This window comes from Alosa sapidissima, chromosome 4 (genome assembly GCF_018492685.1).
Source record: "Alosa sapidissima isolate fAloSap1 chromosome 4, fAloSap1.pri, whole genome shotgun sequence".
In the NCBI taxonomy this organism is placed as follows: domain Eukaryota; kingdom Metazoa; phylum Chordata; class Actinopteri; order Clupeiformes; family Clupeidae; genus Alosa; species Alosa sapidissima.
The window spans coordinates 35,422,788-35,438,262 of NC_055960.1; the positions used below are offsets into that span (position 1 = coordinate 35,422,788).

General features: G+C 43.1%; 1 protein-coding gene across 1 annotated transcript in view; it reads left to right on the forward strand.

The window, feature by feature from the left end:
• The window catches only part of mapkapk2a (MAPK activated protein kinase 2a), a 66,400-nt gene extending 52,840 nt beyond the window's left edge, over positions 1–13,560 (forward strand). The window contains exons 3-10 of the mRNA XM_042089516.1: positions 3,813–3,877; positions 4,601–4,680; positions 4,816–4,945; positions 5,320–5,395; positions 7,130–7,254; positions 8,651–8,736; positions 9,326–9,406; positions 11,119–13,560. Coding sequence (XP_041945450.1) covers positions 3,813–3,877; positions 4,601–4,680; positions 4,816–4,945; positions 5,320–5,395; positions 7,130–7,254; positions 8,651–8,736; positions 9,326–9,406; positions 11,119–11,277 — 802 coding nt within the window. The 3' untranslated portion in view covers positions 11,278–13,560. The remainder of the gene's footprint in view (positions 1–3,812; positions 3,878–4,600; positions 4,681–4,815; positions 4,946–5,319; positions 5,396–7,129; positions 7,255–8,650; positions 8,737–9,325; positions 9,407–11,118) is intronic.
• The last annotated feature ends 1,915 nt before the right edge of the window (positions 13,561–15,475 follow it).

Here is a 15,475-nt window from a genome sequence, read left to right on the forward strand (position 1 = left end):
ATTAACATAAAATGCCAAACAAACTTTTATTTGGAAACAGTTGGCAGGAGTCATGGTTGATGACAACTGACAGTTGAAATGGCTGAACAGTTAAATAGTTGAGTAGTTTAAATAGTTAAATTATTTAATAGTGAATTATTGTAGTGAGGACATGTATTTTGAAACAGTTGTGGGCAGAGGAAATAGTAGTCTTAAGAGAGCCAGATTGTATGCTTAAAGCCTGAGACAGAGTATATAGTTTAAAAGTTGAATGTAGATAGTGTAATGGATGTTGATAGACAGAAAGTTGAATGGATGTTGATAGGCAGATTGTTGAATGGATGTTGATGTATAGTTTAATGGGTGGATGAGTGAATGGTTTGAAGAGGATGAATGGATAGAAAGTTGGAAGGAATGTGCCTTATATCCTTGTAGAATGGAGAGACACAGAGTGAGTTGGGGGCGCCTCATAGCCGTCCCGCGGGCTACCTGGTGCCTGCGGGCACCGTGTTGGAGACCACTGGTTTAGACATTTCAACTGTCAGTTGTTATCAACTATGACTCCTGCCAACTGTTTCCAAATAAAAGTTTGTTTTGCATTTTATGTTAATATACAGTATGTTTATATTTTCATGCACTGGTAATTTCCTCGAAATTACACTTTACACAAAAAGTATAAAGTTTACAAAAGTGAAAAATACATTCCCCACGTGTCCTTTTCAAGACCTACGTTACAAAGTTTCTACGTTAAACGGTTAAAGCTGAATTAGACGCAGAAATTTGGTAAGAAGAAGACTTCGGATAACAGAATGGTGCATTTTCATGCACTGTAATTATCATTTAATTTATTGAAGGTAAAGAGTTATTCAAGACCTATATCACCCATGGGAAAAAGTAATTGCCCCCCTAAACCTAGTAACCGGGTGACCCTCCCTTGGCGGCAACAACAGCAATCAAACGTTTCAAACTAGTCTTTTACACAACTGCAGAGGGATGTTGGCCCACTCTTCTTTGCAGAATTGTTTTATTCCATATTGGAGGGTTTTTGAGCATGAACTACCTGTTTAAGGTCGTGTCACCACAGCATCTCATTTGGATTCAAGTCAGGACCTTGACTAGGCTACTCCAAAACCTTAATTTTGTTACCCAGGCTCTGAAGTACCAAAGCAGCTCCAGACCCTCACACTAACAGCACAGTGTTTGACTTGGTATGATGTTCTTATTATGACCTTACTGTACTACCGTACTTTCTCATAAGAGCCATTTGAGTTACAACCATTAAGTACTTAAACGTAACTGTCCCCACCAGCTACCCGTTGTTTCCCCATGTAGAGTCCGTTTCTGTTAAACACACCGCTGAGCAGGCTGTGGACCTTTCACCCTGATGGAGGATTGCACCTTCAATATAACGATGATTCGACCCTTCTCATGTCACTAGGGTCTGCATTGGACTCAAACCACATCAAGGCCATTTCTCTGCTTTGTAGTGCAACCAGTGGACTGCCTCGTGTAGTACAACCACTGGACTGCCTCATGCATACTAAATGTATAGGATACTTAATGTATAGGAATGCTGACCTATGTGAAACATTCTATAGGTCTGTTCGAAATGGAAGGCAGCAGCCTCGCTTGCCATAACAGACATCAAGGTATCAGCTATGAACTTTATATTGGACGGCCGCGCAAGATAGCAACTCAGAATACCATTGCCGGGATACTGACAAATTACTTAATACATTGCCTTCAAAATTTGGCAGTATGAAGGTAACTTAGAAGGCAGAATTTTATATGAATATTTCATTTGGACATGCCTCGATGCCTTTCTCCGGAAGGCAGGATTTTTAAGTTTCCTTTGCCTTTATTTTACACATGCACTTTCACTCTCTCTCTCACTCACTCACTCACTCTCATTCTCTCTCTCTCTCACACACTCTAAGTCTATGTTATGCTGACAGACATATCTGGTTGTGCCTGACCGTAAACGCTGTAACCAACAGCTGGGAGGACGCGCATAACCGAGGCTGACTACCTGACCACAGATGAGCTTGCAGGCTTTGCCCTTTACATCCGATGCCTGGCCCCCTTCCCCTCATCTGGGGCGTTTTCACGAAAACCAGCTCACCCCTGGGCCGTGGCCTAGCGACATCTGAGGAAGTTATCAAGGCTGTGGTCAGGGCTGCGCCTTAGCCCTAGTAAGCATGAATGATACTGCACTGCTATTCTGAGTCTATCTTTCAGTCACACACTCAGACTCAAACACGCACATTCTGTCAAAATCACATTTATGAGAAATTGGGCTACAAACCAGCATGCTCACTTAGACCGCTCTGTGGTAGTTTCCCGCCAGCCTGCCTCTCTACCCCTAAAAGGGCATTTAAGGCAATAGAATTGCCCCCCTACTGCGCCATATGGGTCATCAAACGATAGATCAATAGATATATGGATACTTTGAGGGCAGCCGTGGCCTACTGGTTAGCGCTTCGGACGTGTTACCGAAGGGTTGCCGGTTCGAACCCCGACCAGTAGGCACGGCTGAAGTGCCCTTGAGCAAGGCACCTAACCCCTCACTGCTCCCCGAGCGCAGCTGTTGTTGCAGGCAGCTCACTGCGCCGGGATTAGTGTGTGCTTCACCTCACTGTGTTCACTGTGTGCTGAGTGTGTTTCACTAATTCACGGATTGGGATAAATGCAGAGACCAAATTTCCCTCACAGGATCAAAAGAGTATATATACTTATACTTATTGATCCCCAAGGGGAAATTCAAGGTCGCAGTAGCTTAAGGCACCACACACAACAACATAAACAGGATGATAAAATAGCAAAAAAAGAACAGTAAAATATACTAAAGATGCTAAAACATCCACATGAATGTACTAAGGATGTATAAGCATGAGGCGCTTGCAGTGACAGGGCAGGAACTGATTCAGTATGCAGTGGTAAGATGCTACTGTGATTCAGTATGCAGTGGTAAGATGCTTAATGAGGTGTGTGTCATGGTGGTAGTGCAAATAAGTCCAACAGTGCAGGGTTAAAGTCTAGCGACCAGCAATAAATATGGACATTGTAAGAGACCAGCATTAAATATGAACAATATAAGAGAAAAATGTAAACATACTTGTAGTAATATAAGAAATATAGCAGCAGTGCAAGGATAGGTTTGAAGTAGAGTTTAGATTCTCTAATGGTTTAAGTAGCCGAGTGCAAAAGAATGGATCCTATGCTGCTGCCACACAGCAGGAGCAGAAGGCAGGGTTGAACTGAGAGGGACCTGAGTGTGTGGATGACATAGTCTTTGTTGACAGCATGAGTGGATGTCTGTGATGTGTTGGTTGAAGGTAAGCTTGCTGTCGATAGCGATGCCAAGGTATTTAAAGCTGTCCACTATCTGTACTGGTTGGTTGTTTATAGCTGTCCACTATCTCTATTGGTTGGTTGTTGATGTGTATGGGATCCTTTGGAGTAGTTTTGCTGCCAAATACGAGTTATTATGTTTTTGTTGCATCAAGGAGGAGGTGGTTGTCTGCACACCACTATGAGAAGTGAGTGACAGTAGGCTGTGTCTGATAGAAGTGCGAGTATGGCAGTGTCATCAGAATATGTGAAATACCTTGTCATGGGAGATGGGCTGAGACAGTCATTGGTGTAAAATGTGTATATGAATGGACTCAGAACTCAGCCTTGCAGGGCTCCAGTATTTATAATGATGAAATGGTGATCTGAATGGCCAGAATACGCATTGACTCTGACCTTAGTCTTGCCAGCGTACAGTACATGCACTGACTTGGACTGCAGTTTGACTGGCTGTGTGTGTTGTGTCCTGTTCTGTGTTTCAGCATGGACGGAGGAGAGCTGTTCAGTCGGATTCAGGACCGTGGGGACCACGCTTTCACAGAGAGAGGCATGTTACATGTATTCATTTAGCAGAGTCTTTTATCCAAAGCAACTTATATTTCTCTTCTTGAAATGTCACTTCTATCACGAGGGCCATTGTTCCCGGAGCACCTTGGGGTTAAGTGCCTTGCTCAAGGGCACAATGGTGGAAGTTGGATATTTCAGGCTACTACATACAGTAGCCCAGCTCCTTAGCCACTAAGCTACATGCTAGCCCAGTTCCTTAGCCACTACGCTACATGCTAGCCCAGTTCCTTAGCCACTACGCTACATGCTAGCCCAGCTCCTTAGCCACTACGCTACATGCTAGCCCAGCTCCTTAGCCACTAAGCTACATGCTAGCCCAGCTCCTTAGCCACTAAGCTACATGCTAGCCCAGCTCCTTAGCCACTACGCTACATGCTAGCCCAGCTCCTTAGCCACTACATTACCACCGCCCGTATGATCCCAAAGCCTGTCTTTGCTGCACCCTCTTCTTATGCAACCTGCTTACATTCACCTCTTCAAGTAATACATACGCTTTCACAGAGAGTCGCAGCCTGTCTTCCCTACACCCTCAGCCACAGGGAGCGGTTGCGGCCCCATAGTGCTGGAAGTTTAATATCAGTAATATCAGCCCCTGCAGTCTTGTTGCGTTTCGTGTATTTCTGTTTGTGTTATTGTTATTGGTGTGTATTACTTTGTTTGAAGTGAAGCACATGTGTGTTTACCATCTGTGCTGTTCTGACAGAGGCCTCTGACATTATGATGAGTATCGGGGAGGCGATACAGTTCCTTCATGCCATTAACATTGCACACAGAGACGTAAAGGTACCCATGCTTTCACACACACATTTTTTTCCATATGAGTGTTTCCATGCGTATGTGTGTATTAGTCATACTATTAGTATGCGGTCCAGTTTCTGTTTGACTTGAGTTTCGTTCCTTCGTTTCGTTTGTTTGCAGCCCGAGAACCTCCTGTATTCCACCAAAAGGCCCAACAACGCCACTCTGAAGCTGACTGACTTTGGCTTCGCCAAGGAGACGACGATGCACAACTCCCTCGCCACGCCCTGCTACACTCCCTACTATGTTGGTAAGGAAGAACACCTGACTCGTCTGTATCCATGGAAACGAAAGACCTACTGCCATACACACTTAAACAACGGATGTAAATGTGCACTCTTGGGCAAATAATTGATTAAATTCATTAAATAGCTCTTTGTAAAGTCACCTTGAGTTTGAGAACAGTGCTATATAGATACACAAATGATGACGATGATGATGATGATTGCCATTGTTATTATTATTATTAAGAGGGAGACAGGGCCGATTTCTTCAAAATGAAAATTGTGGTTCTGACATTTTATTTGGTTTAATGATGTTTCTGACTCTTCAGTGGAATCAGGAGATGTTGGCACGTCTTTCGTTTGGGTTTGACTGGCCTTTCTGTTGTCCCCTTTGTTTCAGCCCCAGAGGTCCTTGGTCCAGAGAAGTATGACAAGTCCTGTGATATGTGGTCGCTCGGGGTCATCATGTACATCTTGTAAGTGTGCCTCAGCCTAGCTGTCACTCACTCATGATCACTCACACACATAATATATATTATACACACACACACACACTCACAAAAACTCATACACGTTGTCTTATACACACACACACTCATGTACATCCATGTACATCTTATAAGTGTGCCTTAGAGTAACTGTCCCTCACCTATGATGATACTACTTCTAGTTTTTTAGAACTAATTTTAGCCACCCCTCACATACAATGGAGTCACCTACAATAATGTTTTTAGAACTTTGGCCCATGCGTCATGTGACACACAAACTCATGATCACACACACACTTTCACTCGCTTTCTCTCACACATACTGTACACACTCATTCTCACATGCAGGCTCACACACAAACACACAACACACTCACGCACTCATGCACACAAACTCAAAAACTCACGTGTCATGGACTAACCCACCCCCCACCTCCCTTCTCTCTCATGTAAATTATGGGAAGTATTTAATTATGTTATTTTAGCTGAATGTGTTAAAATGGGAGATGGGCCGTCCAGTTATATGCACATGAAATGACACTTGTTAAACTCACCACATGTCATTTGCAATAATTTCACCCGTCATGGGCAATGCTAAAGTCACTGTTACAAACAGTGTAGCATGCAAGACTATCGTTATTTTGAACTCTTATGAGACAAGGGTACACTTTCGTGTAGTCTGATGTGAAATGGGTCTTAAATGTTCCTTTTTTTGGGGGGCACTCTGCCTCTGCTATGACGCTACTGAACTGAACTGAAACAGGCCAATCAGGATGCTCTTTGTCTTAAACAGGCACACACACTACCTTTCTCTCTCTCTCCATCCCCCTCGTGTGCGGGCTACACTCAGATGCACTCACGATTTGAAGTTTCGGTCTCGTGTGTGCGCTCTTGCTCGCTCGCTCGCTCTAGATTCCGGGTGATTTTATCTAATTTGCGGGTGTCAGGGAGCCGTTATCAATATGCAGGAGACTCCCGGAACTTCCGGGAGACTTGGGATGTCTGCATAGGTGTATCTAAATTAGCTATGTACCAAAAATGACATTTTACCGTGACTCGAAGAGCTGTAAACACACTGTAAGGCTGCAAAACGAAAGGGGTGGTAATTGGAGGCGTTACAATACATGTTTTATTTTTATGCGTAGACTGTGTTTTACTTCCATATGTGTATAACTTATAGATATAGTGGGCTTTAATGTAAATGTGGCTGTTAAACCTTGTTTGTTTATTTTATTTACTTTTGCCACTTGTATTGTGGGGAACCAATCACATCGGTGTATCTGATATAGTCGGGCCAGAGGCGAGCTAAACAGTGGACTGTCATAGTGTTATCCAATTGCATCAAAGTCCGGAATCAGTCAGTAAACATTGATCATATTGTGTTATCCAATTGCGTGCAGTAAGATTTTCAAATGGACGCTTGGTGCCACTCCTCGAGTTGGGCCATTACATTATTTGTGGCCAGACCCTTAATCTTTCTATATTACCAGGATCTGGAATCTCCAGGCTATTAGTCAAGGGCACAACAGTGGCAGTTGGGAATTGAACCCACAACTCTTCTGGCTACTGCACGCTAGCCCAGCTCAGCCATGCTTCCACCTCAATAGTCTTGTTTAACCTTGGTTGTAGCTGATGTGTGTAACTCTCTTGATTGTAGCTGATGTGTGTAACTCTCTTGGTTGTAGCTGATGTGTGTAACTCTCCCCCTCCTTCCCTCCCCAGGCTTTGTGGTTACCCTCCATTTTACTCCAACCACGGACTGGCCATCTCTCCCGGCATGAAGAGACGTATCCGCATGGGCCAGTACGAGTTCCCCAACCCAGAATGGTCAGACGTGTCCGAGGAAGGTAGGACATACTCTGTGCTCTCGAAATCACTCAGTGAAGATCTTTATCTATCTCTGTCATATATAGGAAGTATTCCTCTCTAGTCGAAGAGTGGTGTGGTAAAAATTAAGTGTTAATCCAGAGGCAAAAGGTAATACACTGGCAAGCCGAGACCACAGAGTACAAAGCTTTATTCACAACGCTGAGACAGGTTACAAACACAGCATCTACAAACTAAGCATCTTAGCGAGCATGAGAGCAACAAGTCTGTTGTAGACAAAGTCTTACCGTTATGTATAGGACTAAAACAGGGTATTCTTGATGGATTATATAAAATGAAAGAACAAGAGCTGACATGACATATGACTTAAAATAACTAAGGGAGGTTGACGTCAGAGGTCATGGATAAGAAAAGCCCAAAATAATTGATCATCCTTTTAATGTCTACATTTCTTTAAAGTGTAGCCAGTTTGACCACAACAACCCCAGATCTTTATCGATCTCTGTCATATGTTGGAAGTTTCGAGTCGAAGAGTGGCATCCTGCACAGGGGACCAGATTGCTGATTTTCGGTTTGCACTACTGTACCGTACATTTTTGCAGTGATCGTAAGCAGTGTGTATTGAAAGCTCTTTATGGAAGACGTTGTCTGTTTATGGAAGACGTTGCCTGGAAGAAGTTGTCTGTACCGTACATTTTTGCAGCGATCGTAAGCAATGTGTAATGAAGGCTGTTTATGAAAGATGTTGCCTGTTTATGGAAGACGTTGCCTTGAAGAAGTTGTCTGTACTGTACGTACATTTTTGCAGTGATTGTAAGCTGTGTGTATTGCAAGCTGTTAATGGAAGACGTTGCATCTGAAAAGGCATATTGGTGACCTACAGTAAATGGAATTTGACGGAGAATGGAAACTTCTAGACACTCGATTTCTGCTCCTCTCCACATCTGTCTGTGGTCTCGTGTCGTGTCGTACGAGGTGCACAGATGAAACATGTATATGGGGTTCTGTCTGCAACTTTGTGTGTCAGTTTGTGAACATGTAGAGGTCTCTCTAGGTGACTCACTCACCCCAGGACAGTGTTGAAAAAACGCTCGATTGCTCGCTCACGGTCTCTCTCTGAAGAAATTAAGGAAATTGTTGCAACACACAAACTACACACACGCATGTCCAAACGGATACAGAGAGGCGTGAAGAACTTCCAATTAGCTTGATGATGACGTCTGCATTTTGTTATGACTGTTGTGTGCCTACGCGTCTGTCTTTTGTGTCTGTGGATTTTTTCTCACAGCCAATGACCTTATTACAGGTGTATGTGTTTTCTCATTGCGCGTGTGCGCGTGTGCTTTTTCTCACAGCCGAAGACCTTATTACGTATGCATGTGTTTTCTCATCACGTGTGTGTGTGTTTTCTCACAGCCAAAGACCTCATCAGAACCCTCTTGAAGACAGAGCCCACCGAGAGGATGACCATCACAGAGTTCATGAATCACCCCTGGATCAACGTTAGTACACGCGCATGCACACACACACACACACACACACACACTCACTCTCCCCTTAGTTTGCACACAAACAACTTGCAGTGGATAGGACACACACACACTGTACACACAACTCGCAGTGGACACAGATACGCACACACACACACACACACACACACATACCTACATACATACATACATACACACACACAAATACACACCTCACTGTACACACACGCTTCAAAGTGGACACATTATTAAACACATATTCACACTACACACACTATATTCATGTATCTTTAACGTCTATTAGTGTGTGTGTGTGTGTGTGTGTGTTTATGAACGTGACTGTAGTGTGGTGGTAGTCTGGAGTAAACTAGCAGTGTGTGTTTGTAGTGTTGTGACAGCCTGTATAGCCTAATGAATGTGTGCGTCATTGTGATTACTTTTAGTAAAGTGTGTGTGTGTGTGGGGCATGCTTATTACTTTTAATGTGTTTATCTGTGTCTGTGTGTGTGTATGGTGTGGTGATTACTTTTAGTAGCGAGAGTGTCTGTTTGTGTCTGTACCTGTAGTAAAGTGCTGTGTCCTTCTCCCTGTGTTCCTGCAGCAGACAATAGAAGTGCCTATGACTCCCCTCCACACCAGCAGAGTCCTCAAGGAAGAACAGGACGCCTGGGAGGAGGTCAAGGTGAGCATGGACACACACACACACACACACACCACAGGACTCACATCACAAGACGTTATGCTGGGGCATGAACTAGATAAACTGCTATGGTTCACATCCAATCTTTGGGGCAGCCGTGGCCTATTGGTTAGCGCTTTGGATCTGTAACCGGAGGGTTGCCGGTTCGAACCCCGACCAGTAGGCACGGCTGAAGTGCCCTTGAGCAAGGCACCCAACCCCTCACTGCTCCCCGAGCGCCGCTGTTGATGCAGGCAGCTCACTGCGCCGTGATTAGTGTGTGCTTCACCTCACTGTGTGTACACTGTGTGCTTCACCTCACTGTGTGTACACTGTGTGCTGTGTGTGTTTCACTAATTCACAGATTGGGATAAATGCAGAGACCAAATTTCCCTCACGGGATCAAAAGAGTATATATACTTATACATATACTCCTGAGTCTACTTGGCTTATATCAGCTGTGGATCTGTTGTATACTTATGTGTATAGTTATGCCCCCTGTATTTTAAGGAAGAACATTTATTTATTTATTTATTTATTTATTTATTTATTTATTTATTTTTCCATTTTACCATTCACAAAGAAAAATGGTGTCCTTAAAGTTTAGATTTTTCCTCATGTTTTAAATTAAGGAATTTTCAAAAGATTTTTTGTTGCTCTTTTTAGTCAGCTTCAGCATGGGTTCACATACTTTAGCATGGGTTCACATTAGGGCTGGGCGATAAAACGATAGCGATATGTATCGCAATAGACATGTAATCGATATCAATAAAAAATACGTTCGATAGAACATTCGATAAATAAAACACACACTTCCCGCCTTACGTTGTCCATAAATATAGGCAAAATATATCTTGCATTGTTGCTAGTATGTGCAACTCTACCAGAGTAGGCGATAGAAGTAGGCCTACCTCAACACAGACTCTCAATGAGTCCTTGCCCCGTGCACTCTGTCTCTCTTTCTCCCTCTCAACAGGCGCATCCCTCCTCATGCACATCCAAACATTCACAATCGTGCAAGACGACTGGCTAAATTGCTATTAAATTCGGTTAGCATCATTAGCACGCTGCACGAATTTGTTCAAAACTCTTGCATTCAATTTGACTGCTAAGTTCTAATCATTCCAATCCTGATGCAAATGGAAAAGTATTTTCCAAGACTCAAACGGGCCTGTTCCAAGGAGAAAAAGTATTTGAAACTTAAACACACGTGGGGAAACTGAACAGTCTAACCAGTGATAAACTAGCAAATTAAAACTTTGTTTACAATATTTCCAGGCTTCAAACAGTGCTGCTTTTCATTCAGACTTATGTGGACATTTATTTTGTTTTTCATGATTGTGTTGCTATTTCTTTTCCCTGTTTGCTTTGATTGATAACTGAGGTGAAGGTTAAGTTTAAAATAAAAGTGTTTAAATTGAACTTTTTTTTTCTTTCTGGTCCTTATCTGAAATAGATTTTTTTTAAAAATCAATAATTATCAATATCGACCGATATGAAATACTTATATCATGATACAGTTTTTAGCCATATCGCCTAGCCCGAGTTCCTTTCACTTCCTTTCCACTCTCTCTTCTCTGCCTCTGGAGTAACCTCACTACACACACACACACACACACACACACACACACACACACACACACACACACACACACACAAATAGTTCCTTTGTTTATGACGGGTAAAACCCTCCCCTCCGTTTGTCTTGTGTGTAGGAGGAGATGACGAGTGCCTTGGCCACTATGCGTGTGGACTACGACCAGATCAAGATCAAGACCATCAAGGACTCCACAAACCCCCTGCTGATGAAGAGGAGGAAGAAGATTACCACAGCACAGAATACAGACCCGGACACACAGAACCCTGATCTCTGAAGAGGGGACACACTCACCTGCAGTCAGTCAAACTGAAACACACTCATGCTCTAACAAAGAGGACATGCATGTACACACACACACACACACACACACACACACACACACACATACACATACATACACGCGCGCACACACACACACACACACACACACATACATACATACACGCGCGCACACACACACACTCACACACGCACACATATATACATACATATATATACATAGACATACAAGCAGACATCTATGCTCAGATGATGCACACTCACATTCACACACTTACCTGTGTTCAATAGAAGGAGAATATGTATACACACACACACACACACACACACACACACACACTGCATACGTACATGGAAATCGTTTGAAAGAAAGAAAGAAAAGGAAGCAATAATTCAACTATATCCTGGGAAATAGACGGCATGAATTTTATGAAATTGCCAGGATTAGAAGGTTTTCCCTACAAATGTTTTTTCCCCCCTTTTCTTTTTTAAAATAATTTCTTTTTATTACTCCGCTGTTTTAAAGAATCATCCACTGTGGCATTCTGGGAATGCTTGAGGGTTCTCTCCCTGCGTTCTGCTGATTTCTGGGGAAGGCGAAGGATCCAGAATTACGGAGAAACCGATGCAACAGAATTAATTTGATTTGTGTACGCGTGTTTTTAGAGTCCTGTTTACCACACGTTTATTCGTTTTGTTTATTCATTTTGTTAGCAATCCGGCCAGCCAGCCAAAGAGGGGGCACAACAGTTTAGAGTCTCTTTCTGTTCTTTGTCTCTGTCTCTCTCTCTCTCTCTCTCTCTCTCTCTCTTTCTTTCTTTCTTTCTTTCTTTCTTTCTTTCTTTCTCTTTTCCCTCTCTTTCCTTTTCTACTCGCATACAAAGCCATACAGTAGGTCCATCAATTGTTGCCGAGCACACTTGTGATATGAGTAGCCTGTTCTCTTTTTCTGGTTCTGGGTTGAAGATTTTTCATGGAGGCCCTGTTAGCATTGGGTGGGGACGGGAGGTTGTCTGCTCGTGATGATGCATTAAGCCTAGACTCCCTAGATCTGACCCCCCTCATTTGCCATACTAAAGTACATTGTGAGTTTTCTGTCCATGCACCTGGTTGTTCTTCGTGGGGTGGGATGGGTCAAATATATGAGATTGCTACTGTCACTAACTTACAGATCTAGCAAAATGTTTATTGATTACGACTCATGGAATGTAGATTCATTCACTGATTTTCTGAAGCCCTAATGTGACCCCTTACATATACACATACACATACACACACACACACACTCACACACACACCTCCACCTCTTGTCCTTTTCTTTTTTTTTCGGGGGTGTGTGCTACTCACCCACGGCTTGGGGTAGAGAGGATGTCAGTGGCCTTTGCATCCTCAGTGACTTCACGCCTGCTGTGGGTGGTGGTGGGGGTCCGTAGCAATGCTCCTCGGGGCCGTATTCTGGTTGGTTTGAGGCGTTGGCTCCCTCCTGCTTGCTCTGTCAGAGGGTCCTGAAGGGTCACCACCCACCTCATTAAATCAGTAGATGTCTGGCTGATGGTCACCACCCACCTCATTAAATCAGTAGATGTCTGGCCTGGATCCAGCACGCTTCCAGGTTACAACCGCTTCGTAGTTTGATGCCTTCTGGGCCACCGTAGTCTTAGTTAATAATGGAATGCTTTGGAGTAGTGCCCTGTAGTTTCAGATTCCCCACCCCCTCCAGCCTCCTGACGGCCATTCTTAAGTCGTGACTATATTTTACTACATATAGAGATGTTTATCTTTTATACCCCAAGTTCTCGTTGTGTCGCTCTGCGTGTCCGGCGGCAGTGCTATGCATATGTGATTTTTCTTCTCCGGTCATTTTAGATGTGTCTGTTTGCTGTGTGTCAAAATGTTGACAGATTAATTGAAAAGGGATGAGAAGTACTGTTGAAGTTCAGACTGTGTTGACATCTGTTATTCATATCAACAGAGTTATATCCAGTGTTTCTAGTGCGTCTAGGTCGCTCCAGTTTTATCTGGACACTACCTGTATTTTTTTTTTCTCTCTCTCTGAGATGTTCGAAATTAGAATGCATTTCTTTTTTTTCCATGCAGTTAAAGCAGTGTCCGAATGTGTGTCGCATGTCTCCAGTCCTGTAAAATGGAGAGTCAAGGTTTTCTTTTATTTTGTTTTTTATTTTTTTTATTTTTCCTTTGTGTCCAACTGCTGTACGTCTGTATGTATGTATGTCTCAGTCTGCTTCAACTTTGGATTAAAACACAAAAAGAGAAAAAATGGTGACTGCCCTGTTCCTTATCTGATAAAACTGTGCTTTCCCTGCGGTAATACATCCTCCTTACACATGCATGCAGCTTTCCGAGGACATCCGCCTCAATGTGAATACGCTCTGTGTGGTCGGTCTTCGCATCCTTTTGAGCTGGAAATGGCAGCGGGATGAGGCGATCGGACTGCAATGTCATCTCACGAAAGGGGCCTCTTTCGGTTTCACTCAACTCACGTGGATGGCGAATGGACATCCCCCGCCCCCCATCAGGAAAGAGGCCCTCCGGAGAGCTTTCGGGAGACTCTTTGCATATCTAGTACTGCTAGTGTCGTCACAATACTTTAAATGATGACTCGGTTATGATACCATGGCATGGGATACCAATACTGATACTACCACGGCAAAAACCTTTAACATGAGTAATAGAAATAGACTAGGCCTAGATGATTGTGGCACTTAACATTTTTTCTTTCTTGATTCCTTACTTTCGTTCTTGCTTTCTTTCGATAACAAATAGGGCTTTTATTCTACAGACTGCTGTCAGTGCATTCCCTCTATTATATTGGAGTTAGTTTGTGTATTATTGCGCTTCTCAACCAGAGGTGGAGCCTGAGAACAAATCTTGTTAGGATGCACCCAAGCTGAAGTTTGTCATCATGAAATTAAATTCTTGGTCTCAGAGCAAACATACTATGATGGACAAGAAGTGTTAAAATTTGGAACTAATACTATCCAAAGATTTTTCCATATTGTTCTGTTAAGCGAGGAATAGGCTTGACCAATGTCTAGGAAATCAATCCTAGGATGAAATGCATAGATGCAAATTAAATGTGGCTACAAAGATAAAACTAGGTTGCAAGCAATACAGGGAAGGTAGGTGTGTGTGTGTGTGTGTGTGTGGGGTGGTCCGTTTGGTAAGCTGGTTTACTGTGCTGTAACAGTCACCAACATCTTTACATGCTCTGCATTACACTGAGTCCATTACCCTGAAGGCATGTTAAAAGCTGGTACAGGTCTCTGAACCTGCAGGTAAAGACCAAGGCACAGAATGCAAATATCACAGTCAGTCAAGACAACTGATGTGATGTACCAGAGTGATAGTCTCTACAACAGGACAATGATTGAAAGCACACTTCAAAAATACAAGTACTTCACAGTCACAACATTTTATCAGTATTTTTTTTTTTTATGTCCTGCAGTCCCTGTGAAGGAAATTCTGCAGGTAAAAAAACAAGACACATCTCAACTTGAAGTGATCTGCAATGAAGACACATTAGGAATAAGAAACTTTGGTGCATCCTAACAAGATGGCGAGGTTGCATTTCTTGTTGGATTCTTGTGTTTTTTTGTTGTGATTTCTTTTATTCACAGATTGAGAAATCACTGTTGGGGAGTGACCAGAGAGGTGTTATGTCCTGCTGCCAGGGAAGTGGTTATTAATGTTAGTTAATTATCTTTTTGAACTTGAAAACATAAGAAGTAATGCAGCATTCAAGCTTTGTAAAAACCTTAATTTAGTTGTTTTAATGTTTATTTGCTGTAGGGGATCTGTTATTTTCTACAGGGATGCCCATTCTGTTGCACACAACATGCATCGTGTACATCATACTGTAAGTGGATCAAATGGGCTCCGAATGAGGTGCCCGCACAGGTAAGTGTGTGAGTATAGGAAACATCAGAGCCTTAGAGAAGGCAGGCATTAAACACTGACTCATACTTGAGTTTGGTAACTGCTGATTCATCGTTTCATCGGTTCGTTTGGGGGGGCTGCCCCCTTCAACCCCCTATTTGAAGCAAGTATACAAATGAGGGCTCTAGGTAGGTTTCATTCAGCCGTCGTCTGATTCATTCAGGTACAGCTGGGATGGGACATGCAGAGAAGCGTCTCTTGCAAAATGAGCAAGAGTGTGGGGCGGGGGATGGGGT